Source organism: Mixophyes fleayi, chromosome 8 (assembly GCF_038048845.1).
Source record: "Mixophyes fleayi isolate aMixFle1 chromosome 8, aMixFle1.hap1, whole genome shotgun sequence".
Taxonomy (NCBI): domain Eukaryota; kingdom Metazoa; phylum Chordata; class Amphibia; order Anura; family Limnodynastidae; genus Mixophyes; species Mixophyes fleayi.
In genome coordinates, this window is record NC_134409.1 from 102,525,749 (window position 1) to 102,553,331 (window position 27,583).

General features: G+C 38.5%; 1 protein-coding gene across 2 annotated transcripts; it reads right to left on the bottom strand.

Moving 5' to 3' along the window:
* Positions 1 to 1,034: 1,034 nt before the first annotated feature.
* On the bottom strand, positions 1,035 to 27,516 carry NOL8 (nucleolar protein 8). 2 transcript variants are annotated; one of them, XM_075183018.1, is made up of 17 exons: positions 27,421 to 27,516; positions 25,600 to 25,759; positions 24,594 to 24,656; positions 24,333 to 24,411; positions 18,138 to 18,291; positions 14,874 to 14,945; positions 12,219 to 14,192; positions 11,472 to 11,588; positions 11,238 to 11,363; positions 10,949 to 11,042; positions 8,468 to 8,615; positions 7,192 to 7,275; positions 5,655 to 5,932; positions 4,531 to 4,648; positions 3,972 to 4,045; positions 2,717 to 2,799; positions 1,035 to 1,381 (listed from the first exon to the last, which is right to left on the bottom strand). In XM_075183018.1, the coding sequence occupies exons 2-17, from the start codon at positions 25,730 to 25,732 to the stop codon at positions 1,328 to 1,330; spliced, it is 3,651 nt and encodes a 1,216-aa protein (XP_075039119.1). In that variant the 5' UTR covers positions 25,733 to 25,759; positions 27,421 to 27,516; the 3' UTR covers positions 1,035 to 1,327. The 2 variants fall into 2 exon arrangements, with proteins under 2 accessions (XP_075039119.1, XP_075039120.1); XM_075183019.1 differs by lacking the exon at positions 27,421 to 27,516 and adding an exon at positions 27,396 to 27,410.
* Positions 27,517 to 27,583: the final 67 nt, after the last annotated feature.

Genomic DNA, 27,583 nt, shown 5'->3' on the forward strand with positions numbered 1-27,583 from the left:
TCCAGCTGAGGAAAGGCAGCGTAGGGAAACAGTGTGCACTGGATGGGTCTCCATTTCCCAGTGTCCAGAGATGTCCGCCTTCCACGCCAGGAAGCTAATGGAGAGGGCAGGAAGTCTTCTCTCCAGATCCTTCTTTAAAATGGCCACCTCCGAGTATAGATATATTAATGTGCCCAGGCTGAGTGCAGTCTAAATGACAACTGCATTGCCTCCTAATGAGTTGTCTGTTCCTCCACAGCTTGTTGTCTAGGGGTATGGGGAACCTACTGGCATGGCGGGCAGGGAGGAGAGGCTGTTACAGCTTCACTCCCACCCACCTTATTATAATGTGGCCCTCTATATGGCTTATTATAAATATTATGGTGCCCAGATAACTGCTGCCTAATGGCAGACTTAAAAGTTATGGCCCCTTTGGTCGTTTCTAGGGGAAGACCGCCGGCAGAGGTGCAAGACTAGAGACCAGGCTGCTGCTTAACTACGCCGAGACCCAGAGTGAACAGAGCTGCAGTCTTATTCACTCCTCTGAGTCTTTGGATTGAGTCCCACGCTGCACCTGAAAGGGAATTAAAACTAAAACACGAAAAACCTAAAACTAACCCAAGTATAGGCAAGAGCCTATACCTATGTAACCTAACTCCTAGACAAGTAGAAAAAAACTGAGGTCTGAGCTGGAGAGGAGGGGCATAGTGGGGAAGGAGCGTGGGGAACAAACAAGTCTGATAAGTGCCTAGACTGCTAGTCCCACCTACTATACACCCCAATGTCTTGCAGTGTCCCCCAGTGGTAGGAAAGAGAAAGTTAAAGTTAGCAGATAGGAGAAGTACAGACATAGCGCCATCCCCATCATCGCCTGCACTGTCTCACATAAGGCCTTCTTCCATGAAAGTGCCCGGAGAAATGGAAAGCCATTTTCACATATAAATCTATATTAAAAATACAAGGGATGTCCAACCTCTCTAGATGTGTGCAAAGGTACATAATATCTGGTATAGACCTCTGCTCACTTTTACTCACCCACTATTAAACACAGTTAATAAGTCTGAACGAAAGTACATTTTATTGTTTACAATTTGTATTTAGAAATGGGAACTAGCTTCAAAATATCTTCACAGTTCAACAATTCCATGAAATATTGCTTTATTTTTACATTTATCTTGAATTTGCTGTTCATATAAATAGAGCTTTCTAGTAGCGGAGAATAACTGGTACGGAAACGATTTCTTCCACAGGAAGCAGTTTCATGGCTCCACAATATAACGCTCACATTAACACATGTTATGTAGGTGTGCTGTGTACACGTGTAGAGAGAGTGGACCATTGACAGGTTTTACTGTTTTGATTTTATTTTCCTTTTAGCATCTTTGTGCCTTTTCCTGCATTCCTAGAAAAACAAAGAACATCGAGAATGAATACATGTAATGGGGTTATTACAAAGTGTCACTTGTTTACTTTATATATGGAGAGGAGCATTTTGCTTCTTCACCACAGAAGAGCACTTTTTCTCCTTTCATATACAAATAAACATTTAATTTACAACAAAAGCTGTACGCGAGCCTCTGAGATGCTTATTGTTTTGATTTGAAACGAATGGACTTTATTTGTAACCTGTTCAGAGAGGAAAGGGGGGGGGTGGTTCTAAATCTACACAAATCTGGTTGACAAAAACTGGTTCATCTTGATAAAACTATCCCAATAAAGCTCTCTCTGAGCCCAAAATAACCATTGTGCCTGATTAAAATACAAATATTATTACTGAGCATTGTGATCAGACTGGTAAACCACAATCTGCTGATAACCTCTATGGAATTTTGGTCAACCACCAACTGCACTACATGGGATCTATTGTGTTATCTGACCACCCTACAGAAAGATCATATATGTGCAAATAAGCCCCATATCATTCATTTGGCAATCGGGTTATGCGACCAGATATGCCCGTTTACAGACAGCTTTAACGATTTTCCTTATGCATTTAGTAGTTTACTTTAAAGCAGCAATCACACATAGATTTTCTCCTCTCCTTTAAATAGCAAGTTAACCACCTTTTAAGCATCAGAATAATTTTTCTGAGCCCTCCTCCTACAAATCATTAGCTTTTCAAAATCTGCCAGGAGGGCATACAAGTATGCTGCCAATCATACTCGCAGACTTCCAGCATGTCATGTGATTGCAGAGGGGGGGGGGTTTTAAAATGCAAACAGAGCTCAGAGGTGGAATGCCAAAGCCTCTCTGTTCAATACACCATGTGGCATATGACTGTGGTTGCCATAGTAATCACATGACTGTGCAGAATTAGTAGCAGCCTGAAGAAACAAACAAGGAAAAATGATAATTGCCAAGCTTCTTCTTATAGCCTGTCAGTGACTTATGTTAAAACCAACAACCTTTTTTTTTCATGGAATTGCTGCTTTATAAAGCAAAACATGTCATATTGCTATAGTAAACAACTCCACCCTGACATTTATATAATAACTGCTCCTTATACGGAACTAGTCTTTTTACAAGCCATCTGCTTCAACTTAAATCTTCAACTGAAGTGGAGACGACTTCTATCCTCATTGAGAAAGTGTGAATAAACTGGAGAATTTAATTGCACATGTAATAATAAATATTATAAATAACAAGCAGGCTATTTTAAAGACAAATTATTTTTTTTTCAACATTATTACAAATCTTATATGCAAGGCCCACTCAAACTCTTCTGGCTGCCTTTTACCTCCAAGAGGGAGTCTCGTCTCTGCTCCCAGAACTCTTGCTCTTCCTCTGTCTTTGATGATCGGAAGAACATCTTTGGACCCGCTGTATAGAAGATGGCGTAAACAACATGAGCTCAGTAACAATTCACAATGCAGCTGTTAAACAGTGCAAATACAGTAACATACTGTGACCCACATACAAAAATAAGGGACTGGTTTTAGTTTGCAAAAACGAAAAAGAAATATATGGGACATAATATTAGACAGTTAATGTATTACAGTACAAGGATAAAGTATGAGAGTGATACAGGTAATTGAAGAGAAAAACCAAAAAAGTACTCCTGATGGTACATACTCCCAAACAAAAGCTGCCAAAACACTGTTATAACTTGTAATAGGTGTAATTGGTAAGTAATTAAAAGAGTAAGTTATAAACCCCAAAAAAATGTGTGAAGCTTAGTGTAAAATATTAGGATCATATAAAATATATGCAATAAAACTGCTCCTCATATTCGAAGCAGTCTCACTAGTCTTATATAATATATGTCCAAAATACACAGATGGAAGGAGTATAAAACACTAAAGGTCAGCGAAACAATCTGAAGCCTAAGATCTAACAAAGTAAACTAGTAGAAAAATAAAATCTACTACATATACTTATAAACTCAGATGAGTCTGCACATGTTTTTGATTTTAATTAGAAGCAAAACACTATATCTTGTTCAGCGGAACTATAAATCTTGTTCAGCTATAGAGCAATGTCCTTCCAGTCCTGCAGTGTGTATGCTTTCAGGATCAGGATCTCCATAGAGTTTACAGAGTCATGGTCTTTTCAGCCGATGGTTATAACAGATGAAGAGCACAGATTTGAGGGTAAATCAGCATGCTGACCGAGACTATTTTTTTCCAGTCATTTATAAAATCTTTGCATAGAACACATTAGTTGTAAAATTCTGTAGTGTGTCCAACAGCCTACGACAGTGGGAGTTCACAGTCAGAAGTAACCCACTCTGCTGTATTGTGGATGGGAAAGATCACCCTTCCAGACTCTGTGATTCACAAACTACCTTTGTCAGGGGTGACTTATTTTCATTTATTTTCTTACATGCACAAATCTAATAAATGGCAGTATCTGATTGGTTGCCAAGAGTTACAACATGTGAGTGCTATTGTGCGAAGTCACTAAAGCAGCTCTAGGCTTTCCTATGGCACAAGAACCAAAGTTTAATTTTACCGTCAAATAACATGCACTTGAATATGGTAAACTGGACGTACCTTTTAACCGATCATCGTCTTTCACAAAAAAGAAAAATTTGACGCTGCTGTTTATCTTTGACAATGCGCTAGAACTGTAAAAAAAAAAAAAAAAAAGAAATTAGGTTCAGTAATTATTTAACTGAACTGCTTTACTAAATAAAATTGGTCCTGCAAAAACAAATAAAACAGCATTTCAGCTAATCAATGTTTTTCCTATAAGAAACAGATATAGAGGAGACTCCAAATATAGTTTCTAGATTAACTTAATACTGCCAAGTTTTCACTTTTGTAGACCACACTCTGCCACTTTTTACAATCAGACGTTTATTGTGTGAGACACAAGTAAATACTTTTTCTTTTAGAAAGTTATTGTGTAAAAATAAATAAAGTGTATCCCATATTTCAACCAGTTGGTTGAATGAGGTGGTCTTCACATCAAGGCATCTGTTGTCTTTATTGACATATATGACTCCATTAGAAGACACTTGTAGTGCTAGTTATTAGTGTGCAGGGCTTGTATTTAAAGTATAAATGGACAAAATGTGCCCACTGGTGACTTAACAAATTGGAGAATCACCTTGTTTTGACTTCTGTGGCCGTGTCCTCCTCTTCCTCTTCAGAGCTGCTGTCCTGGAATCTGGGGTCTTCCTGCCATGCCACTTTAGCCGGTTTAATAATCTCCGTCATATAGGGCTCTGTGAAGGTCAGTGGATGCATTAAACGATACATATGCCAGTACCTGGAAACACCTTGTGTATCTGGACTGACAAGCTCTGTTCTTTAGGTGAAGTAGTATATAAAAGATCCACTGGCTGCATCCACTGTGCTATGCTGTGGATGTAACCATTCTGTGGGAATATACACAGAGGATGAAACTTCCTCAGGAACCAGTGATATTATGCAGGTATTTGGGATCATATAAAGGCATTCTGTCTTGGTGTGACACAGACAATATGAAGACTCCAGAAGAATAAATTATATTTACATAGCACCTATTTCAACATTCTATTTTACCCATGAACCACAACTGCCAATACCATTAAAGTAGTCTTCATTATTGTTGTGTTTTGAGGTGCCACAGTGCTCCACATAGTTAATGGAGGAGGTGGGGGTATTAATAGAGCATACATAAATAGGGACATACAGAGTGGGGAGGGTCCTGATCATCAAAGAGCTTACAATCTAGTGAAGTTGCTATTTTGTGGGCCAAGACAATATGCAAAAGGATGCAGCATATCCATTTACTAGGAACCAGCAATCACCACAGAGAACTCATTCACATCAGTCCCTACCCCATTGGAGCTTAGAGTCTCTCGGCCTGTGTGTGTATGTTAGGGAATTTAGACTGTAACATCAATTTAATACTAGTATTAATCCACTGCACTCCACCAAGGGTTACCAACCCTTAAAATCATTTTTTACTGACCATTTTATAAACATTTATGGATGTCCAAGTTTAACTGGCACTATAATATACACACTACAATATTTATCTGATAGGCAAGATCGCTCCCTATATACACTATTATACATACCATAAATACAACAGAAACAGCTTAACTGGAATCTAGAAATCCCAAACATCCCATTCATCTGATTCCCTATTTGCTTGTTAAAGGCATTATTGAGCAAATTAGCTTGGAAATAGTGTGTTCATAAGGACTGGTACGATTCAGTTAAGAAGTTTTCTAGCCTTCTTACCATCCTGAGGCACACTCTCCTCTGCGCTAGTCCCGAAGAAAGAAAATGTGAACCCCACAGGCTCTTCTGTCTTCTGGAAATTGAAACCTGTGTTTGACATCGAACTCTCAGCTTCAACCTTCTCAGATTCCTCCTCTTGGTCCCATGTTGTCAATGGGTCCTCTGACTTTGATGTTCCAAATACCTCTTTGAGGTCCACCGTCACCTCATGGTAGGTTTCTTTGGAGACTTCAGGTAGCTTTTCTGCTTCCAGGCGCTTTTTCTTTCTCTCAGATTTGCTGAGGAAAAAAAAAACATGAAAAAAAATAAAATGTTAAGACAACTGAAACTGCACTTTGTGATTCAAAATACTTATGTGCAAATTATAACCTTCAATAAAAGAAAGTGTTTCATAAATAGGTGTCCTTAAACCATTGCAATTAAAACCTAACAAAAAATTACATTGAGAAAAAAAAAATATCCGCTTATTGCCATCAAGTTCAAATTAAGGGATATCCAAATGTAATTTGAGTGTAACTTCGTTTTTCACTTTTACAATCAAATGGATTTCAAGCACCAAACAAAATATTTGCAAAACATTGTGCAAATATGGTAACCAGATTCTAGGCACTTCTTTATTAAAAAGAAACCCCCCAAAAATCCAAAAAAACTGTTTTTGGAATTAGAAGTAAACAAAGCAAACGTTAAAGAAAATATAAAATTACATTTTAAAAATAAATGTAAAATATTTACCAAAATTAGCACAAAATACTACTAAATATAATTTAGCAGTAATACACTGAAAGCTATTACAAAAATATTTGAAAAATTACTTTTTTGTTTTACTGCAACACATCTACTGCAATAACTTATTATTAGAAATGATTTTAAAGATATATGTTCTACTCTACTGTGCTTGTATAAGATGAAACCTTTTTACACAAGCACCATTATAAATAGCAGATCACTGTGGCTTCAATACAAGACTGCATAAACCTCAACAAAAGTCTAATAGGAACGTTGAAAATGTGGTGAATATATAATGTTCTTGTACAAAAGACAAGTCAATAAAAACAGAACCAGCAACATCTTCAATTGATTATTCACTAGACTGATCATTGTGGCTAAACTGGTCATGTAATCTCTCCAAGTTGGAATGAAACCCATTGTTAAGTGATCATTTAGACCGCCTAACAATAAGTTTCATAAGCGCAATCTTATGTGATTAATGTTAAATGATATACAATTTATGTATACTGCAATGAAAATCAAATTGTATGACCAATAGTAACGTTTTTGGGTACCTTTTAGAGACCATTCTGAAGCGGACAGCTGTATACTTAAACTACTTAATACAGGACCACGAAAAAGGGAAAATATCCTGCTGGGTGTTCACAACAGGATCTTAATTATGTTATGTTTCAATTAGTGATGATGTTTTTTCTAGAGAACCAATAAACAGCTGCAGCTTTGAAGCTTCGTGTAGGCTCCATGTGTCAACAATGTATGTGATGCTTTGAACAGATCATGTGACTGTACTGTTAATTATAGGATTTACCTTTCTTTTTTCTCTTCTTCTGCTTTTGTTTCAAACACTGTATGGTCCTCCTTTGTGGGATCATATTGAAGGGCATTCAGATCCCTGAAAAAAAACATTACCAAGAATATGTTAACCATGGCATAGACAGAAAATCATCATCAACATTTATATAGCGCCAGCAAATTCCGTAGCGCTTTTTAATTTGGAACAGACATTAATAAAACAAGACTGGATAATACATACAGAAAGAGAGGTAAGAGGGCCCTGCTTGCAAGCTTACAATCTATGGGAAATATAATGGACAAACTATAGCAAAGGTAAATCTGCATGTGCCTACTGGGACTTCTAGTTCCACACAGCTGGAGAACCCTATATCTGATCTGTAGAATACCAGGGTTACGAGACCTGCAGCTGTACAACTGTGGTTTAGTTTCCACGTACTGCATGCTCAGGCTTAGGCCAACCAGTATCCAATCAGAACCTCAGTGCATTTACAGGGCAAGTCCTTCCTATAGCAATTAGGACATTCAGCCAATCAGAACACCCGACAGGTTATCTTGCTGAACATTTAGTTCAGCTGGACCCACACAATAATAATATGCTGTAAATAAGATTCTCTTTGCATAATGCCTATGTGGTTTAATAAAATATCACCACATCCTTAGTAATGCAATAAATATGTATTCGGTCTCCACATAATGCATTTTACAAAAATATTTTTATTTTATTTGCAAGATGTGCGTTTTCACCTTGTTTTATTGTAGGATACTGAACATATTTGTATTAAATAATTTCTGTAAGTTATTTTGTTGTAGACACCTTAACCACCCCAGGATTGGTGTGGGCAATCACAATACGAGTAATCACAGATTCATTTTGTCTTGGGGTGTTCACATGTTGATGTAATTTTATAGCTCATGTGCTGATAATCGTACTTTTGGCACCAAAATGTTGACTTAACATTTAGACTTTAATACTTGTGCGATCAATAGGGCTACACAATACTCTGGATAGGCGAAAGTCTGCAGGCTCTCTATGGTGACTGCACCCCTGCTGGTTGATGTACTCAAGTTTGCGAATTAACAGATTTAACCTCACTAGGAACCAGTGACATCACTGACACACATCATTTTAAATAAAAAAAAATTGCAAATACTTTATATTTAAGACCACTGAATCCCTTTAAAAAGGTATTGAAAATACTGTAGCACAAGTGGAAATGTACACATTACATTTGCTTGAGTAAAAGACAGCTATGTCATGTAGCTCAATCCACAAAACACATCTATCTTACTTGAATTTTTTCGCTTGGGCTGCCTTTTTGCTCACTGGCTTAGCCTCCACGTTAATTTTCATAAGACTTTGAAGGATGTCCAGATTTTTCTTCTTCTCAACTGAAAGATCATCGTCTTCATCATCTACATGTGGTTTCTGTAGCTCTTCTGTAAGAAACATAATATAAATATATAAAACTATCTTATGAGACCTACACATGCATAATAAAGTCAATGTACTTCATAGTTGGAAGCAAGGCATGAATTAATAGCCAAAGAGAAAAAGTGATGAGCATGTATAAAATAGTGTAAGTGGAACACATACTGTAACACACAGCAACAAATCAGAGCTTTTATTTGTCCAACTACATTAAGTTGCTAATCGGTTAATTTTAACCGGTTGCCAGGGCTTTCAGTATGGGTACATTTTTTATATCAAAAGGTTTTGGGTCACTTTGTAAATAATAATTACTACAATTGTTGTTGATTTGCAAAGCACCAGAAACTGGAGAAAACAAAAAACATAAAACAGACATACAAGGTATAATAATTTAAATGTAGATGTGAAAACTAAGGTAGGGAGGGCCCTGCTCATAATGGTACTTACAATCTAATGGGAAAAGGGCTCAGCTGAGACAACAGCAATATGTGGCTCAGAGTGAAGATCCGGACATTTGTGAGTAGAATATTTGGGAGTAGGGTAGGCTCTAACAAATAGGTGGTTTTTCAGAGACTGTTTAAAGATTTCAAGGCTGGGAGAAAGTCTGGTTGGGTATGCTATGGAATTCCATAAGTGGAAAACAGCATAGGAGAAGACTTGTGAAGCAGGAGTGAGAGGGGATTATCAGAGACAAAGCGAGGCACAGGTCAGGGGTAAATCTAGAGCAGGCCTGGCCAACCTGTGGCTCTCCAGGTGTTGTGAAACTACAAGACTAATTATGCTTTGCAAGTAGATAGCCAGCAGACAGCTGGCAAAGCATGCTGGAACTTGTAGTTTCACAAAATCTGGAGAGCCACAAGTTGGCCGGGCATGATCTAGAGCAGTGTTCCCCGAACTCAGTCCTCAGGTACCTCTAACAGTGCAGGTTTTCCAGGTCACCAGTGATAGTAATTACTATCACCATCACCTGTGGATCTTTCAAAATGTGTCAGTCAGTAATGAATACACCTGTGCTCCAGCAAAGAGACATGGGAAAGCTGCAGTTAGGGGTACTTGAGGACTGAGTTTTGGAAACACTGATCTAGAGTGTGTGAGGGAGGGCATTTTTGAGAGGAATTATAAAATCTATGAAGTGCTGATGTTTAGGGCTTTGTAGGTGAGGGTAAGTAATTGGAATTGGATTCTGGAAGCTATAGGAAGCCAGTGTAGGAATGTGCAAAATGGTGCAGTGGATGTGAGAGAGGAAAATCAGTAATGCTGCTAAATTTGGATTGAAGCAGGGACAGATGGACAAGGGGAATACCAAATAGCAGGAGGCTGCAGTAGTTGAGAAGGAAGATGAGTTAATGAAGTTTTGTATATTCGGTAAGAAACTATTGTAATCTAGCAAAATTTTGAAGGTGAAGACGACAGAACTTGGATAGAGAGTGGATATGAGGTTTAAAGCAGAGGGCAGAGTCAAGTATGACATCACAGGAAACTGTGCCATCATTGACTGAGGGAGGTTTTAGGAGCAGTGGTGGAAGAGGGAATATCAGATTTGTTTCGGACATGTTGAGCTTTAGGTAACATTGGGACATTTATGTGGAGGTACAGTAACAACTGGTCACACAAGACAGTAGAGAAAAGGAGAGGATCAGGGGAGGTAGATTAGAGTGCAATCAGCCTAGAGGCCATACTGGAGGCAGAGTGAGCAAACTGATTCTTAAAGAGAAGAGGTGTACAGTGATCAAAGAAGTGGGCTGAAAATAAAGCCTTGTTGGATCATAACATACAGTAGTAGAGAAGCGAAGGATGTTCCAGAGGTATAGACGTTGAAGGAATAGTTGACAACTAGCAAGTGAAACAGGAAAGAAATGTGTCTCGAAAACCAATGGAGTTGAGGAATATGCAGGAAAAAGCAGTAGAGGTCCAGGAGGAGTATGGTGACGTGACCCTTCGCTGTAAGTAGATTATCAGTTTTGTGAGGGCAGTCTCGATAGAAAGTTGGAGGTGGAAGCCCATTTGCAGAGAGAGGAGAAAGAGATAGGCTGTTGTACACTAGATACTCCAGTAGATTGGAGGCAAAGGGAAAGATAGAAATACAGTGCAGTTGGCTTGAGAGCCTGAATGAACAGATGATTTCTTTAAGACTGGTGAGATGAGCAACTGTTTAAAGGAGGATGGCAATGTGCCAGGACAGGAAATTTAAATACAAACTAAAATGTGATCCGAAGACCTCATATACATTGGGGTTATTTTGCAGCTTTTCACCCTATGGAACATGCTTTGACACAGATAGCTCCACAATGTTCTTGGCATATAATGAAGCCAGTTCTTAGGTTGTGCCAGCTCTATTTACCTGTGCCCTCTTCGTCCTCACTGCTGCTTTCTAGAAACATTGAGTTCATTTTGAATCGCTCATCGGTTCCAAAGCGGGACTGCAACTGCATGAGCTGCATATTCATAAAAAAGAGAAAGAAATAAAACAATCAAGATGGGTAAGAAAAATGCAAGAAAACAAAGAAAACAAATTAATAAACTAAATAATATATTGTTTATAGAACATCTCAACTATTTAAATGGTTACAGCTCTTATTTGTATATTTCTTAATGAAAGTAACAAATTAAAACAAGGCGATATAACGGACCTTCTCACCGGACCTTCCCTCATACTGAGCCTTGATTTGAAATCTTTCTTCATCGTCTTTCTCATCTTCATCATCGGACTCTTCACCGCTGCTTTCAAACAGCTTAGCCGTTACATGTTTTGCCTTCTACACAAATCAAACAAAGTCAATATAAAACTTCTATAATGTAGCTGTGTAATTTATTGACCTATATCGTACTAGTTACTCCGCTGTACGATCTATCAGAACACTTACTTTGTCACCGACTGCACTTCTTTTGTCACTGGTACTTGCTTTCTCTTCCTTCTCACTTTCCGTCTCAGACTCAGAATTAAATACCACATGCTGACTCTTCTTTGCGGAATGGGAATCCTGAGTAACAAAAAAAGGTAATGTGTCAATAAGTTTTGATTTGTTAATTCAGTTCTGCATTGTACATCAGGAGTCGTCATTTAAATGGGTGGAGCTGATAAATTAGTACAAACAGAATTACTACCCAATAAAAGTGCAGGCAATCTGCTACTGTCTAGATGTTTTTTGAGCTGCAATTTACAAATTTATGCTACTTTGATAAAAAGGACCAAGTCAAATGTCAGTTTTTTGCAGGATTGTATTATACAAATTACTGATACACCACAAGCATTTAGTGCCATGTAGTTCACCATGCTTGTTCTTTCTCTTTGCTCTGAATGGGTTTTGATTTTTGATTAGAATAATGAAAAGTTATGTATATTAATGGCCCAATATCTATACAGATCAGCATGTTCATTTGAGATAAAATTGCACCATATTCACATACACACGCTATTGTGTGAGCAGAGCCAATACTGCATAGTGCATTTTCTCCACTCCAACATGCTTTGTTTGCACTGGTCTCCAAACCAACTTGCTCCATCCATAGACGGTGTGACGAGATGGAATGTTGTAGCTTTTTCTATAATCTCCTAAAATATAAATTGCAGCTCAAACAAACATTACAACTTCAAAGAGAAATTCTCTCACCAGCTGAAGCAGGGCTCCTTGGATGGTCTGTTTCTGTAGCTCGCGCTCTTTTCTCCTTTCCTCCATTGCTGCCAATCGCTTCTGATTGTCCTGCAGCTGTTTGCTTTTTGAATTGGTTTGCTTCTTTGAGGTGCTATTCTGCGAGACCTGAAGTTTGAAGGCCGATGATGTGGTGGAGCTTGACTCCATATCACTGCTAGACTCGTCACTGCTGCTACTACTACTGCTACTTTTCGGCTTCACTTTTTGCAGTTTCTTTTTGAGAACCTTGGATAGTCCATGAACATCTTGATGCACACTATTCCCTTTGGAGTCTGAAACCAGCTTTACTTTCTTATTACCTGCACCGATTGGACTACCGGGGTTCACTTCATTGCTTTTCTGTATAACAGTTGTAGTCTGAGCACTAGACTTTGTGGGAGAACTGGACAATGACCACACCGAGGTTTGTAGCTCATTAGGAGTTGCTGATGACAGCAGAGACCCTAACCCTTTAAATGCCGGTGGTTTGATTGGAGTTCCTTTCTTTTTTTTGCGCTTTGGTTGTTCACTGGAGCTATCATCATCATCATCTTCTAAAATGGAAGCCACAATGTCTTCTGGCTCTATACCTTTCTTCTTCAGGCTTTTGACAGTTTTCATTACATTGTCACAAGTACTATGGTCACCTCCTGTGGTCTCTGCTTTTTCACCTTCAGTTTTGTCATCGTTTTTATCATCTGCTGACAACGCTGTAACTGCCGAGGCTATTGTAGTATCTACCAGATGGCTGTTTTGCTTCTTGGATTTACACTCTTCATCAGAATAGGAATCACTGCTGTGGGAACTATGCTTGTTCCTACAATGATCTGAATCTAGGTTAATAACCTCTACATCTTTGGATTTCTGTTTCTTCATTGCTTGGATATCTTTTGAGGCCTGCTTAATTTTTCTCTTTGGAGACGGCTGGTTTTCAGATTGTGAAGTATCAACATCAGTGTCATGCTGAACACATTTTGTAGCAGCAATAATATGATCAGTATCTGCAGAGTCACAGTCACTGTCATTATTTTCACCATTATCATCACTTTTAGAATCATTAACGTCTTTTGCTAATGCTTCCAAATCTCCTATTGATAGAGCAATTCGATAACAGTTTTGCATCATGGACTCGTATTCCTCATCTGTAAATGAATCACTGCTGTCTGTTCCCGAGTCATTACTCTGACTATCTGATTCGGGCTTACTAGCTATTGCTTCTTTCAGTTTCTTTGTGCCTTTTGGGCTATGGAGTTCCGTGGAACCCCGTTTACCATTTTGTTTTTCTTGGGGAATGGACAACTTCTCATTTATGAGAGTCCCAATTTTTATCTTCTTACCAACACTGTTGCAATTCTGGACAGTTTTTGCAACTGTGATGATCTCGTCAGTATCTGCAGAGTCATATTCATTGTCATCCTGAGTGCTAATGTTAGATTTCCTCTCCTTCGTAATACTGTCTTCTGCCCAGTGACTTCTGTAGCTCAGTTTGAAAGAGTCAGCCACCACTTCTATATTGGAATCTTCAGCATATTTGACATCCCTCTTTGCTATTTCCTCTTTTTCTAGAGCAGCTTTGAGTTCTTCCTCAGAGTCATACTCCTCATCAGACATGCTATTCATGCTCCGTTTCCTCAAACATCCAGGCTTCTTAGCCTTAGGAGCTTCTTGTGTGTGCTTTGAGCCCAACTTCTCTTTAGTTGCCTGAACAGAGCCCTGAGGAGTTCTCGCACATTTCTCTGTATTGTGAATCTCATGTGTATCCAGGTATGTACGGCCTTTGACTTTCTTTTTTTCTGGACTCTTAAAGGCTGGAAACTCCCCTCTGCGTTTTCTACTTATCTCATCATCGCCTCCTTCCAGGTGCCAAGTCAGTTGGGATACAGGTATGGGCTCAAGCGAGTTGTCATCTAGTCTTTTAATGTTGTGGCAATATTTTGAGGGGTCATATTTCATTATGTTTGATTGAGTAAAGGAAGACTACAAAAGTATTATGTGTAAGACAGCAATAGCAAAGGTGTAATATTACCTGTTAGGCCACAACTGTACACTACCAACCACATGCTCTTATTATAATGTCAATTGCCATATTGTGAGTTTTTAAACAATCACATGCAAAAATTAAAAATGAACAGATTTTCAAAACTGTTTTTTTTTACCAAAGCTATTGGATAATATTAGTCTATTGTTCTACAGAAAAACAAAAAACTTACTGTACTATCTTTGCACAATCTCCACCTCATTTAAATATCTTGCTCAGTAAACTAAATCTTGTTTTTTACAAAAGCTGCATCACTGTCTATCTTCCTGCCCGATATTCACTTGTCCCGTAGTTTGCCGTGCGCACACACTTTCATGCAAATAATAACACAGTCTGCAAAATAGACTTTTTTGCTTGGACAATAATCGTTTCTTTGCAGTCACAATATACAACATAGCAATGACCACCTTAGCAAAAGAACATCAGTTTACAGGCAAAAGAGGATTTTTTTTTTGATTTTTTTTTAAACACTGATGCTTATTTTTTTTTATCTTTAGTTTCACTAGTATGAATGTTTGGGGAAACAACACTTTCAATCAATAGGCAAAATAAAACACTACAATTTGGATGGTATTCTGCTATGTAACAGAAAAGGATATCTTGCTTTGTTTGTTCCCCTTCAGATGTACAACAGGCAGCACTCTCCCATACTTGCTCACGACCCAATTCTGTAAGAGCAAAGACAAAAAATGAAATTAGAAAAAAAAAAAACCCACACTGAAAAGATAAAATCTTCTTTGTCTTCTCTTTTCTCAATGATGCTTTCATACAGTTTCCTAAGCTGTTCCCTATAATACAAATAAAATTTCTCCATCTGTGGTTCAAGCTTTCTACATAAATGACTGTAAAGCATGCTGGTGCTATAAGTACTCCCAGGGGATTTTGGGGGAAGAAGTGGGGTCATGCATTGGCTAATAAGCACATGTGACATCAGTACAATATTGTTGTGCCTGACCATATGTAGTAAGTTAAAGCATTAGTATTGTGAGTCTTTATCGTGCGAGTTCAGGTTTCTATAAAACCATACAGTCCAAAAAACAAGGACTATAAGAGATTTAAAGACCTAGGATCTGATTCATTAAGTAAAGTAAGACAAAACATGAGTATGTTTTCTCCTGGACAAACGATGTTACAATGCACGGGGTGCATATTAGTTTATTATTTTGCACATAGGTTAAATACTGGCTATTTTTTCACGTAGCACACAAATCCTTGATAGCTTCATTTTTACACTGAAATTTAAAGTTGATCTAGGACATGTCCTATCCCAATTATAAATATGCCATCACATTTTAAATTTAGCTCCCCCTCCAATGTAACATCATTTTGCCAAGGTGCAAAGTTACTCATTTTTTGCTTTACTTTCCTGAGTCAGGCCCCTAATGATTTGCTGCTCCAGGTCCAAACTTAATCTTCTTAAACTTAACACCCAAAAGATATTGCATTTTTTTATTTATGACTTAAATGTTTCTTGTGATATACCTATGTTATATAACTATGCTAACAACAATGACCTATAATTTACAAAACTTTATATTGTAATACAACCTGCATATTTATGGATTAAATATTTAGACACTTATTAGTGGGAAGATAAATCCCACATTCCCATTAGCCAGTAGGAGACCACAACACAAACACCCATAAGGAGAATGCAGATCTAAAGGCATACAATTTGAATTCTATTACGTTTACTGTTGTGAACATAGAGAACTTAGTTATATGTAAGACTTAACCACATAATCCATCACATAATTGTGGGGAATATGACCTAAATCATGACTGCAGTGTAAATATGGTATATCAAATGAATCCACTGATAAGTTGAGCTACCAAAGTGTAAAATGTGAAGCCAGAGAGTCTGTTGTGTGTGTATTCGGTGGCTCTGCACATCCCAGTGTTAGAAGATAGCAGTGTCACTGTAGCAGCTTCAAAGGCCCCTGCGGTGAGATATATCCTGGCCTATAAAAAGTTTTGACACCTGAATAGACTTTTGGGAACCTCACAGCATGGTGTCTGGCTCAAAGAGACCATGTGCTGGCTTGGCTAAATTTTATATAGAGAAGAATAAGATTTTTATTCACCGTAAAATGGATTTCTCTTACTCCATTGGGGGACACTGCTAGATATTGGGGTATAGTAGGCGGAACTAGGAGTTTAGGCACTTAAACTTGTTTGATCCACTCGCTCCTCCCCTACTATGCCCTTCCTCTCCTGTAGATACATCAGTTTTTTTAAGTGCCTAGGAGATAGGTCACGTGGGTTCAGGCTCCTGCCTATACTTGTGTTAGTTTAGGTGTCACATGTTTTTATTTTAATTCCCTTTCAGATACAGGGAGGGACTCGATCCAAAGACCCAGAGGAGTGAATAAGACTGCAGCTGTGTTCACTCAGAGTCCCGGCGCAGGTAAGCAGCAGCCTGTTCCTCTCTTGCCTTGCACCTCTGCCAGCAGTCTTCCCCTAGAGACAAGCAAAAGGGGCCATATGTTTTTGTTTAACTCTGCCTTTAGGCAGCAGTGTGGGGCTCCATAATTTTATCATAGATTGGCCATATACGCGGTCGCACAACCATTGTACCAAGGCAGCCGGGACTGAAGCACCAACAGCCTCCCCGCCCGACCGACATGCCGGCAGGTTCCCCTCACCCCTAGACAACGAGCACTCGGGGGAACTGACAACAATCGCGCTCATTAGGAGGCGATACAGTTGTAAATCACACCGCAAGCAGTTTTAAAATATGCTGCTTAAAATCAATAAAAGTAGTGATCAACCACATATTCCTCAATAGCATGATGAAGGGCAGCTCACATGTCGAATTAAGAATTCTGCCACACAGACAAGTTGAGGAATTGAGTATAAGCTCAACTGACACCATGTACCTAGGCTTGTTTGGTATCAATAGATGGATAAAATTCATAGGGGATCCATTAATAGAATTTGGTCTGTGTGACAGACCACAGAAATGTTGGTTCATACAGAATTGGGTAATAAATCAGGCAACATGAAAATGGTGATTGAAAAAAGTGTCACAGACCACAACAGCCTGTGAGGTGGAGAAAGGTGTAAAGGTGTCTTTAAAAAGCTGAAACCAGTTAGAACAAATTGTCAGTCTTTTGGGAAAATCAACCCACATTGATAAGCTGTCCATCTTCCTAGCCAATTTCCCATGGCACAGAATTTAAACTCTGAATGTAATCCCTTTTATGTTTAAACTGTTTTGCTTGTGAATGTTATGTTGTGTGTGTATATATATATATATATATATATAAAATCTGTAAGCTCTGTACTTTTGTATATTAAATCTATAAATTTAGTAAGTAGCGTCCTTGATACTTTAACAAATCCATTAGCCTGTTAAGAAGAATACAGCTCGACCAAGTTAACCGTTTGAATGTCGGTCTGTGATTTGTTAATACATTTCACTAACAAGCCTAGTGTGTGCTTGCATTTATATTTGTGTAACAGTCTGGATGAGTGAAGAGTTAACCCTTTGATTGCTAGGGTGGGCCTTGCCAACGTGTGGGTAGCCAGAAGCCTTGTGTGCCAGTGTGGGACAGTATATTGGGGTCCTATTGCCCGTTCAATAGGTGGTGGCAAACCTGAAGTGTGTGGGGGCGATTCAGTAGGCTATAACCTGTGTGATAGGTATAGAGAGACTGTGGGCTGGAATAGCGTGCAACCTCATACAGCAAACACCAAAAATCACGGAAGCTGGGAGCGTGTTCGTAACATTTATCAATATCCAAGGAAGACTGACTAGCCTGATACTATCTGGTTAATGTCATCATGCAGAACATTAACATATCAATAGAGCTGTAGCAAAGAAGAAACAAGATATTGGCATTGTGCAGGTGACCTACCTTATGGTTTGGAATCTCGGTGCCTGGTACAGCAGCCTTCATCTGGAAGTCAGTCACTCCAGCTTTCTGTAGGGACTGCACCATGTCATGCTGCGAATGACTTTGTACTTTGGGACTCTCCTTCTCTTTGGCTGCTTGTCTCTCTTGTGACAATCTGCAAAGAACAGAGAAGACCAAACATTAACATTTTTGACCACAGAAAGAACAAACATTGTAAAGCTCTACACAAGTACTTCTGTGCTAGTGATAATGACCATTCATATGTATGTGTATGTGTATGTCCAATGATTTATGTGCCTGATGTAGTTATTGCTCTGCTATAAAGGTACCCCCCCCCCCACCAGGTGAATGCAATGCTGCCTGTTGTAATATACAAGGTTCATATATAGTTTAGTAGATCTACTGAAAACATTGCCAAAAGTTTGATACTGAATTTGCATTTGTTATGCAGTCAAGTAAAATATATTGCTTTCAATTAGCAGTCATTTCACACTAAAGGTTCCCAAAAAGGAGCAGATCTGGGCACTCGAATTAAGCATCCGAAACAATGTGCAATTTGAACAGATTCGGCTATTCGGTGTTTGGGTCAACCAGCCAGATGCCATGTGGCCCACTAGTGTGGAGGAACAAACACCAAGCATTATTTAAATAAAATAAAATCGCAAGCAACATTTTGGGTACTTTCATCTTTTCCAAATCCTGAAATACTGCAGCATTCCTCAAGAGGATCATCAGCAGATAAGATCATTATATGTTTATTACAAGGTCCGCAGTACCACATTGTGTAGAATATTAAGTCTTAATGTAATTTAACCAATCTGCGCCCTCTTCTTTCTTTTTATTCTCTGGTTTCAGACGGTCTCTTGCTGGCTAAGGACATTACATGAAAAATCATTGCTATTCCTGTTGCCATTTTTTTTTTAAATCAGGTAAAATTTTATTGCATTTTTTCCTTTAAACAACAAAAATAAAAAACAACACAGTAGGTTATCCCCCCCAACTATACCCCATACAGTGATACAAGTATTGTCAAGTATATGTACACCATGCAGTTAGAAAAAAGCAAAAAAAACATTGACATTCGCATTTCCAAGTAAAGATATATAACTTTTTCCAAGATATAGTGAAATAATGGTACAGCTTTGGCAATACAAGATACAATCGTTGATCTTAATAACATAATAGGCGGCTGGATGTCTGCCCCAAGCTTCAATCAGGAGAGTTCCACTTCTCTCAATCCCTCCGTGACATACGGGGATATCCTCCATCTATACCATATTCTTTCATACTTATCCACCAAATTCCTGCTGGTATACATGAACCTTTCATGCCCGACTGTATCGTTAACAAGGTCAATCCAGCTATTCAATGTCGGACCTTCTGGTGCCATCCATATCCTAGCTATCACTACCTTTGCCAGCATGAGTAACGTATTGATAAGCAATCTAATGAGTCTACGAGTTTTTTTGTTCAGGCCTAAACCGAATATACAGAGCCTTGGAGTCAGGGCATTCACTCCCACCTCCAATCTTTTAATACAGTCCTCCACCTTTCCCCAAAAGGATGAAACCAGCGGACATTCCCAGAGCATATGCCAGAAGCCCCCCTCCTCGCCCCTACATTTGGGACACAACACTTTCTGGCCGCCACTGAACTTAGAAAGCCGAAGAGGGGTGAGATATGCTCTGTGTAGCAGAAAAAATTGAACTTGGCTAAATCTAACTGATGCGGTAACCTCCTTTGGGCTACATAACACCATACCCCATGCCTTATCACTGAAACGCCCCAGATCTCCCTCCCACCTGCATCGCAGCTCCGACAAGCCCCCTTCACCAGATCCTTCCACCAAAATTGAATACATAAAGGAGATTTGCCGCCTCTAGCCCAACCTTGACAGTTGCACCCTTAAGGAATCTGCGTTAAAGCTCGGAGTAGCTTCCCGAAACTGCGAGGCCAGAGCATGTCTTAATTGCAAATATCTATAAAAGTAACCCCTAGGTAGTTCATGTAGTGTCTGAAGTTGCTCAAATGAATATAATATACCATTCTCATACAATTGTCCAATGTGTGTTATATTGTAGTTTCGCCAAGCTCCAGCCCCCTCCATCTTAGTCAGCTCTCCAAAATCCAAATTGTCCCATAGTGGAGTGCATGGATCCAGATCCATTCCACCTCCAATCTGGGATGACAATCTCCAAACCTTTATGGCCTGTGTTAATAAAGGGGGGTCCCTCCCAACTTTTCTTCCGGCCAGAAGAAACTGCACACGTGTATGACTAGATCCTGTCTCAGAAACCAAAAAATCATGCAAGTCTAGACCCAGCCTTGACCTAAACCAAACTTCAATATGTGCTAACTGGGTGGCAAAATAATAAAGCCGTAGATTCGGCAAAGCTAAGCCCCCCGATCCTCGAGAACGATATAAGGTAGTGAGTTTAACTTTTGCCCTCCTGCCTGCCCATATCAAAGAAGCCATAAGACGTTCTATGTAACGAAATGTACTATGGCAGATTAATTCTACCTGTGACCGACAATGGCAGCTGCTTCCACACCCCAACTCGGCTCCTAAGGTAATCAATCTGAGGCTGGACATTACGCTGAATATATTGACCCATATCACTAGAAATCCAGATACCAAGATATTTAAATACCGGAGTCCATTTAAGAGAAGTCTGCAGAACTTGGCCCGTAGGGCAAGTTCCCCTAATCGGAGTTACACTAGATTTATCCCAGTTAATCAAAAGTCCAGAATATCTACCGAACACCGAAACCACATGAAGTAGGTTTGGCAACGATTTATTAGGATATGACAAAAAAAGCAGCATATCATCTGCATAAAGGGCAATCTTGTCCGTCCTGCAACCCATCCTTAAACCAGTAATATCTGACTGCATTCTTACCACACATGCCAATGGCTCTATGGCAAGGGCAAACAGAGCAGGGGACAGGGGACATCCTTGTCTGGTACCTCTGCCCATAACAAACTGGCGGGACACAAAACCAGACTCTAGCTGTAGGACAAGAATACAATAGTCTAATCCACTGAATAAAAAACGGTCCAAACCCAAATTTCAAAAGCACCGCCCACAGGTACCTCCACTCCACAGAGTCAAAGGCCCTAGCAGCATCCAAGGACACCACCACTGCTTCCTCCTCCGCAGGATGGGGCAACTGTAAATGACAAAAAAGCCTACGCAGATTTATGGCCGTAGATTTTCCTGGCATAAAACCAGTTTGATCAGGATGCACTCTCTCACTAATCACCCGGTTCAACCGCGTCGCCAAAATTTTTGCTAAGATCTTAATATCCGTTGCCAGTAACGATATCGGAATGTATGATTCTGGAAACAAGGGATCCTTTCCCGCTTTAGGGATAAGAACTATAATGGCTTCAGCCATAGACGGAGATACACACCCCTGATCTCTAAAACTTGTAAACATGTCCTTCAGGTGAGGCACAAAAAACCTGTTGCCATTTTAATTTATTGCATAAATCCCTCTGCAATACAAATAAATATCAAAAATAATAAATCAAAATCTAAATAAATGTTAAAAGCATACAATTGAAAACAGCATAAGCTCAAATGTCATTAAAAAAATCTGGAGCAATTAAAATAGTACAATATGTAATCATGTTGATATGTGAAACAGCAGAAACAAGTTTATTAAGTTAATTACAATATCACCTCCTGGAGCTATGTAACCATCTGCTACTTACTTATTGAAGAAAAAATGTTACTGGATTAAAAAAATATACCCAAGTTTAAAACATAAAGGGTAATTCAGGACAAACCAAATACAACATAGCAGAAAGATAAGCACATTGAGTATGTCACTATATGTAAATCCTCTAAATGTTCATTAAATAGGCCAAAATAAACCAAGATTATATATCATCCTGTGCAAAGCATGCCATCATAAAGCAAGTAAAAGGTATCATTTGTTTATATTAAGATAGCAAACCACTAAAAAAAAAAATCCACATATAGGTGGAAATGTAATTCTGAGTGAATAGCGGCTGGAAATCACCGTGGCTGTGCACACTACCAGTGACTACAGTAAAACAATGTTCATCTTTGCTCGCACCTCTTTGATTTCAGGCCAGACATCACATGGCAATAACACTAATAAACAAATATAACAGTAGCATCAGCCAAAAGTCCACAAGTGAAGGTAGCAGTAGTGTCAGTTGGGAGTGTGGACAAAAGTACACTTTAGAAAAGAAACTGTAAAAACTGCCCCCTATAAGTAAGAAGAAACAGACCTGTTAGAAGGACAATCACAGGTGCCTAGAGATGAATGTAGTCACAGTAACCCAGTGGTGGGCCTATAACTATGTGTAAGCAGCTAGAGAAGAACATGTAATAATGAAGTGTAGTCATAGTAACCAAGAAGTGGGTGTGTTTAAGTGATGTCAGCTACAAGTCATAAAACATGTAAAGATTACAGTACGGTGATAAAGAGTAAGACTGCAACCCCCCTAAACTAATACCAGGAGCACAAGACAGAAAAGAGCAGACAGAAATAATCAATGTCTCTATGGAAAGTGGATACTATAGTGCCATCAGAAATGATAAATTCCTTAACCAGTAGAATGTGTTTCAATATACACGACTGGCAAGAATATTAAAAGGAAATATATTATTTATACAACCATATAATTTGGTGCACCACATATGGTGATGTAAATCTGATTGCAAACCAAAAGACCCCAACCAACAAATACCGTGCTACAACCGGTTAAATATTGTAATTGTAGCATTAGTCTCTTAAAACATGCTAGCATGTATCAAACACAACATAATTTCTCAACAGTAGGCATAAAATCTCTCTGGAAAATGCAGCGAGGGTTCCAAATGCTCAAATTGTAGCGCTTTATCTCTATGGAACAAAACCCACCATGGCTAGTGACTCAGATTTCCAAAACAAGCAGCGGTAAATGTCTTGGAAATTATAACAGTGGTGTGCATGCAATTTCTTTGAAGATGGAAATGAGTGGACACTTGTCAAAGTCGCTCAGATTGTTGTTCTTAGCCATTTTTACTGCTTTCAACACATCATCTTCAAGAACTGACTGTTCACTTGCTGCCTAAAATACCCATCCTTTGACAGGTGCCAGTTTACAGAGATAATCAATATTATTCACTTCACTTGTCTTTACTACAAGACTAGAGCTGAACAAAATAACTCCACTCCAGTGCACTAAATTTCTAAAATCACTTAGTAATAACATTACAAATTGTATATTCTTGTCTTCACATTCAATAAGCCTATGACGGCGAATAATTTAAAATAAAGATAGCAAAAGCAAAAAACAGAGAAAGTCAGTTCTCCGATAAAATTAGATCAAACCCTTAGTTGGGCTGGATTATAATGTCTGGTAAATTAAAATCTAATTTTCTGATGAACCACGGTCTATATTATTTTCATTGTTTTTTTTACCATATGTTTCAGTAACTTTAGCCTCTATTGTTATCGCTGTATATTATCCTAGTAACTGTATCTAATGTAATAAAATACTTCTTCAGTAAAGTTACATAAACAGAAATTCTTTAGATTTGTGTTTTCATTCAGCTTCTCGTCTTCAAAAAGATTTCTTTTTCTCCCACATTAATTGATGCACAGTTATTATACTCAATATTAGCATCCGGGAGGGAAACACCTTTGATAGGAGACCATAATTATACACTTATAAATTTCATATTTACGTCCACCTGTCATTATAAGAATTTATATATGTATATATTCTCCTAACCTATTGGAACATTGAAATTTGTTCCCGAGAAGTCGGAAACATCAAGTTAGTTGTTATTTCTAATAAGTGAGAATGAGAAACATAAGTATTTATAACTGACCCTTTAAATACCTCTCATGTTACAGACATGTGGAACACCTTAAATAATCATATTGTGTTTTCCCAGACATACACTAGTGTATATTTATTCAAGTAAAACAGTTTTGTTACTTTACAATTTATGCTACAGCAATAAAATATGACACAGATGGCAATATCAGTGATGTCCACATTTGTATGCGCTAGACTCATATTTACTACAGCCACATGCTTGTGTACCAAATACGATATAAAAACACAACATTACAAGCAAATCATGACTGTTTTAACTGCAACACAAAAAAATGTAAACTGAATTTGTTGGCTTAGCTAAATGGACACATTACAGAATATACTCTTACCTGTGCAGGAAACTTTCTTTGGCCATTTCAATTTGTAATACTCCCCCCTTCCACTTTGCCTTGTTGAGAACAGACACACCTACAACATAAAATGAATTCCACTAACTAATGGGCATTCATTATGGAATGATATTACAAGTCTACTATAGTTGACTTAAATAACATTGCCACATATTAATATTACATGTTACCCCACAGACAGGGTCGTCCACACACAGTGCTGGCTAATACTTCATTCATAAAGAACACACAGAAACGTACATTTTTTGAGGTCTGTGTCTGAAATGTTGATGTTCAGGTAAGCAAAGGTCTTTATGGGGTTTCCTGAAAGTAAGGAGAACAGCATGTTACATACTGTAGTTTGCAATAGGTCACTTGTAGCTAGAAATAATAAAACACTACAAAATTGTCTAAGCAAGATACTCAAAATTGCAATAAACAACAGAGTACACTATTCTTCACACTAATGAAATGTTACTTTAAAAGTGTTGCAGGCATCACTTTATTTAAAAATTGGCAAGAACACAGTCAATTTTACAGGCATAACAAGCATTGCATAGCATATATACATGCTGCTGATTAAAGGAAGCATCACACTGGTGTTTTATTTTTCAATATATTTTCTTAGGAGCTGCATGTGAAACCTAACAGTTTTCATAAGTTGGAGTAGCATTTTGGGCAGTTGTCACTCATACATTGAAATGCAATATTTTTCAGATTTAATTTTGTGGCTGAACTGTATCCTTCAACTCCACAAGGTTTTAATAACATATTTCACTTTTCGTATTGTGTTAATGTTCTTCAGTGGCAATAATAAAAGCTACCAAGATTACTTTGGGGTGATTTTTTAGTTCAGTGATTCCCATGCATCATGTTGGGTCACATTTGTGTCATGACTTTAACCTGCACGTGTTACAAGAATTGGGGGGGGTGGATCTGTGTCACAACACCAAAAAGGCTGGGCGCTACAGTCTCCATTGGAGAATAGAGAAATAAAGTGCCATGTATAGCAAGCTAACACGGTTTGCTGTATTTTAGCCATAATATAAACATCTCTGTAAAACAGACCTATGTGACCTTAAAGTTGTACTTACATTATAGCTTTCATGTTATTGCACAATTTTTTCTATATATCTTTTCTCAATGTCAGAACAACTGGTATTTTTTGATCCCTTGATACCAAACTAAGCACATATACAGAACAGAAGCTTATGGAAGGGAAATATAATGCAGTACTTGTTAATCGTTATTGTTTCAGAGTCCCTACCTTGTTCATCCTTCCTGGAAATTATATCCACATCATTCACCTTTCCGAATTTCCCAAATCTGTCTGCAAGTTCTGCATTAGTCACAGAAGGACCGATTCCGCCAACATATAAACGTTTTAATGTGGTCTCCATACCGCACACAAATAATAGTTTGAGGCTCTAAAAAATAAAATTAAAAATAAAAGTTTTTCTTTGTAGACAGCTCAATACTCAAAAGTGATCAGGACCTCTATATATATCCCCAGTTTTCCTCCTTTCACTCTACACCTGCTGCACCACTCTGAAAATACCTACACTGACTCCCATCAAACTCCAGAACCAATTCAAGCTACTCAACACCAACTTCAAAGCCCTCAATAAGACCTCTGCCTCAATACGTCTGACCTCGACACAATATACTCTCCCTCATGCAGTCTGACTTGCACTTCTTAGTCCCATCACCAACAATTCTCTGGTGCTGTACCCCACTTACAGCAATCCCTATCCTGCCTGATCACACTTGATCCTTCAAACTTTCAAGAGCGTTCTGAATACCCACCTAACACCAAGTCCTCTAGGTGCAATACACCAATGTTAACGGAGTCCGACTATCTGCTATGGTTTCAACATTTACCTCTCCCTCTACAGGCCCGGCCAACCCGTGGCCTCAGAGTGTTGTGAAACTACAAGCCACAGCATGCTCAGCCAGCAGATAGCTGGCAAGGTATGCTGGGACTTGTAGTTTCACAACACCTGGGGAGCCACATATTGACCAGACCTCTAGATGGTAAGCTCTCTAAAGCAGGGCCTCTCTTACACATCAACCTTGTATGTACTTGTTCTGTTTTTACAAACACAATTCCTACCAAATTATGTACATTTTATCATCGTACATTTTATGGTTTAATCTTAGAAACATAGGGGGGAATGCAATAAGCCGCATTACAGCCGCGTTACTTTTGAAAGTAACGCGGCTTGCGCGTTATTACGGTACTTTTAAAACTGGCTTTCTGCTCGCAGCAATACGGGTTAAAAGTACCATAACGGTAATAGAACCGCTAGCCCATCTAGTCTACCCATTGTTTTATTAAGCTATGGTAACCTCAAACCCTATTTGATCCTTTATTGTTTATAAGGATATTCTTATATCTATTCCAGGATCTTAATAGTGTAAATTAAAGTAGTGTGGTGTGGTAAGTGTTCAGAGAATATATAACCACTAGTAACATTGAGTACAATGATGAATCAGAATTATGTAAAAGAGAAAAGGGATAATGTACATTTAGGTCAGCAGTTAATGGTAGGAAATAGTGTTATAGTGTACTTATAATGCAATCTGAATGGTATAACGACAAGAATTGTACTAATATATTTATTTTTACTGTGATTATTTCCCATTACTGTTCCTTTTCCAAAACAATCCCCTTAACCATCCTCCCCTCAAAGACTCCACTCCGTGTTTTGGGATGTCATTATTGTTGTTTTAAAACAAACACATTCTACCAGAAGATATAACATGTTACTATTCCAGCACAAAAATAATCTTAATTTTTAGCACATACTGGTTTACGGTATGATTTGGACGTGGCTACAAATACATATCATTAAAACCATTCCTCAGCCAGCTATAGCAATAAAACAGCAAACTGATCAGGACCCTCCAGAGCACCCACTATATAGGACCCATATAGTTTCATCAACTCATAGGATCTACTTGAAACAAACATGAATCTATATATATCGCTTTATGTTTACCAGCAAGGTCCCATATGCTAGAAAACTAACACATATACCGTAACATAAAGTACAAACATACCAGCAAGGAACCACATTGCACTCACATTAACCCGTGTCCCGAAAAACCCATTCCCTCCGGAAACATGTATAGACAACAAAGTTCCGCTTTCAGTTCGTAATGCTCACACCGGAAGGACGTCAGTGCACGCACTTAATGAACGCCCCTCATTCAGAGAACGTTTAGTTTCTAAGTCATCCACCTGATGT

Bases quoted from the DNA above. Each gene is read 5' to 3' on its own strand.
- NOL8 (XM_075183018.1), bottom strand. From the start codon at position 25,732: ATGGAGACCACATTAAAACGTTTATATGTTGGCGGAATCGGTCCTTCT. The intron at 4,046-4,530 runs GTGATTCTCCAA...TTTTTTTTACAG, and splicing joins GCCACAGAAGTCAAAACAAG to TTCTAGCGCATTGTCAAAGA. The intron at 2,800-3,971 runs GTACGTCCAGTT...TCTTCTATACAG, and splicing joins AGACGATGATCGGTTAAAAG to CGGGTCCAAAGATGTTCTTC.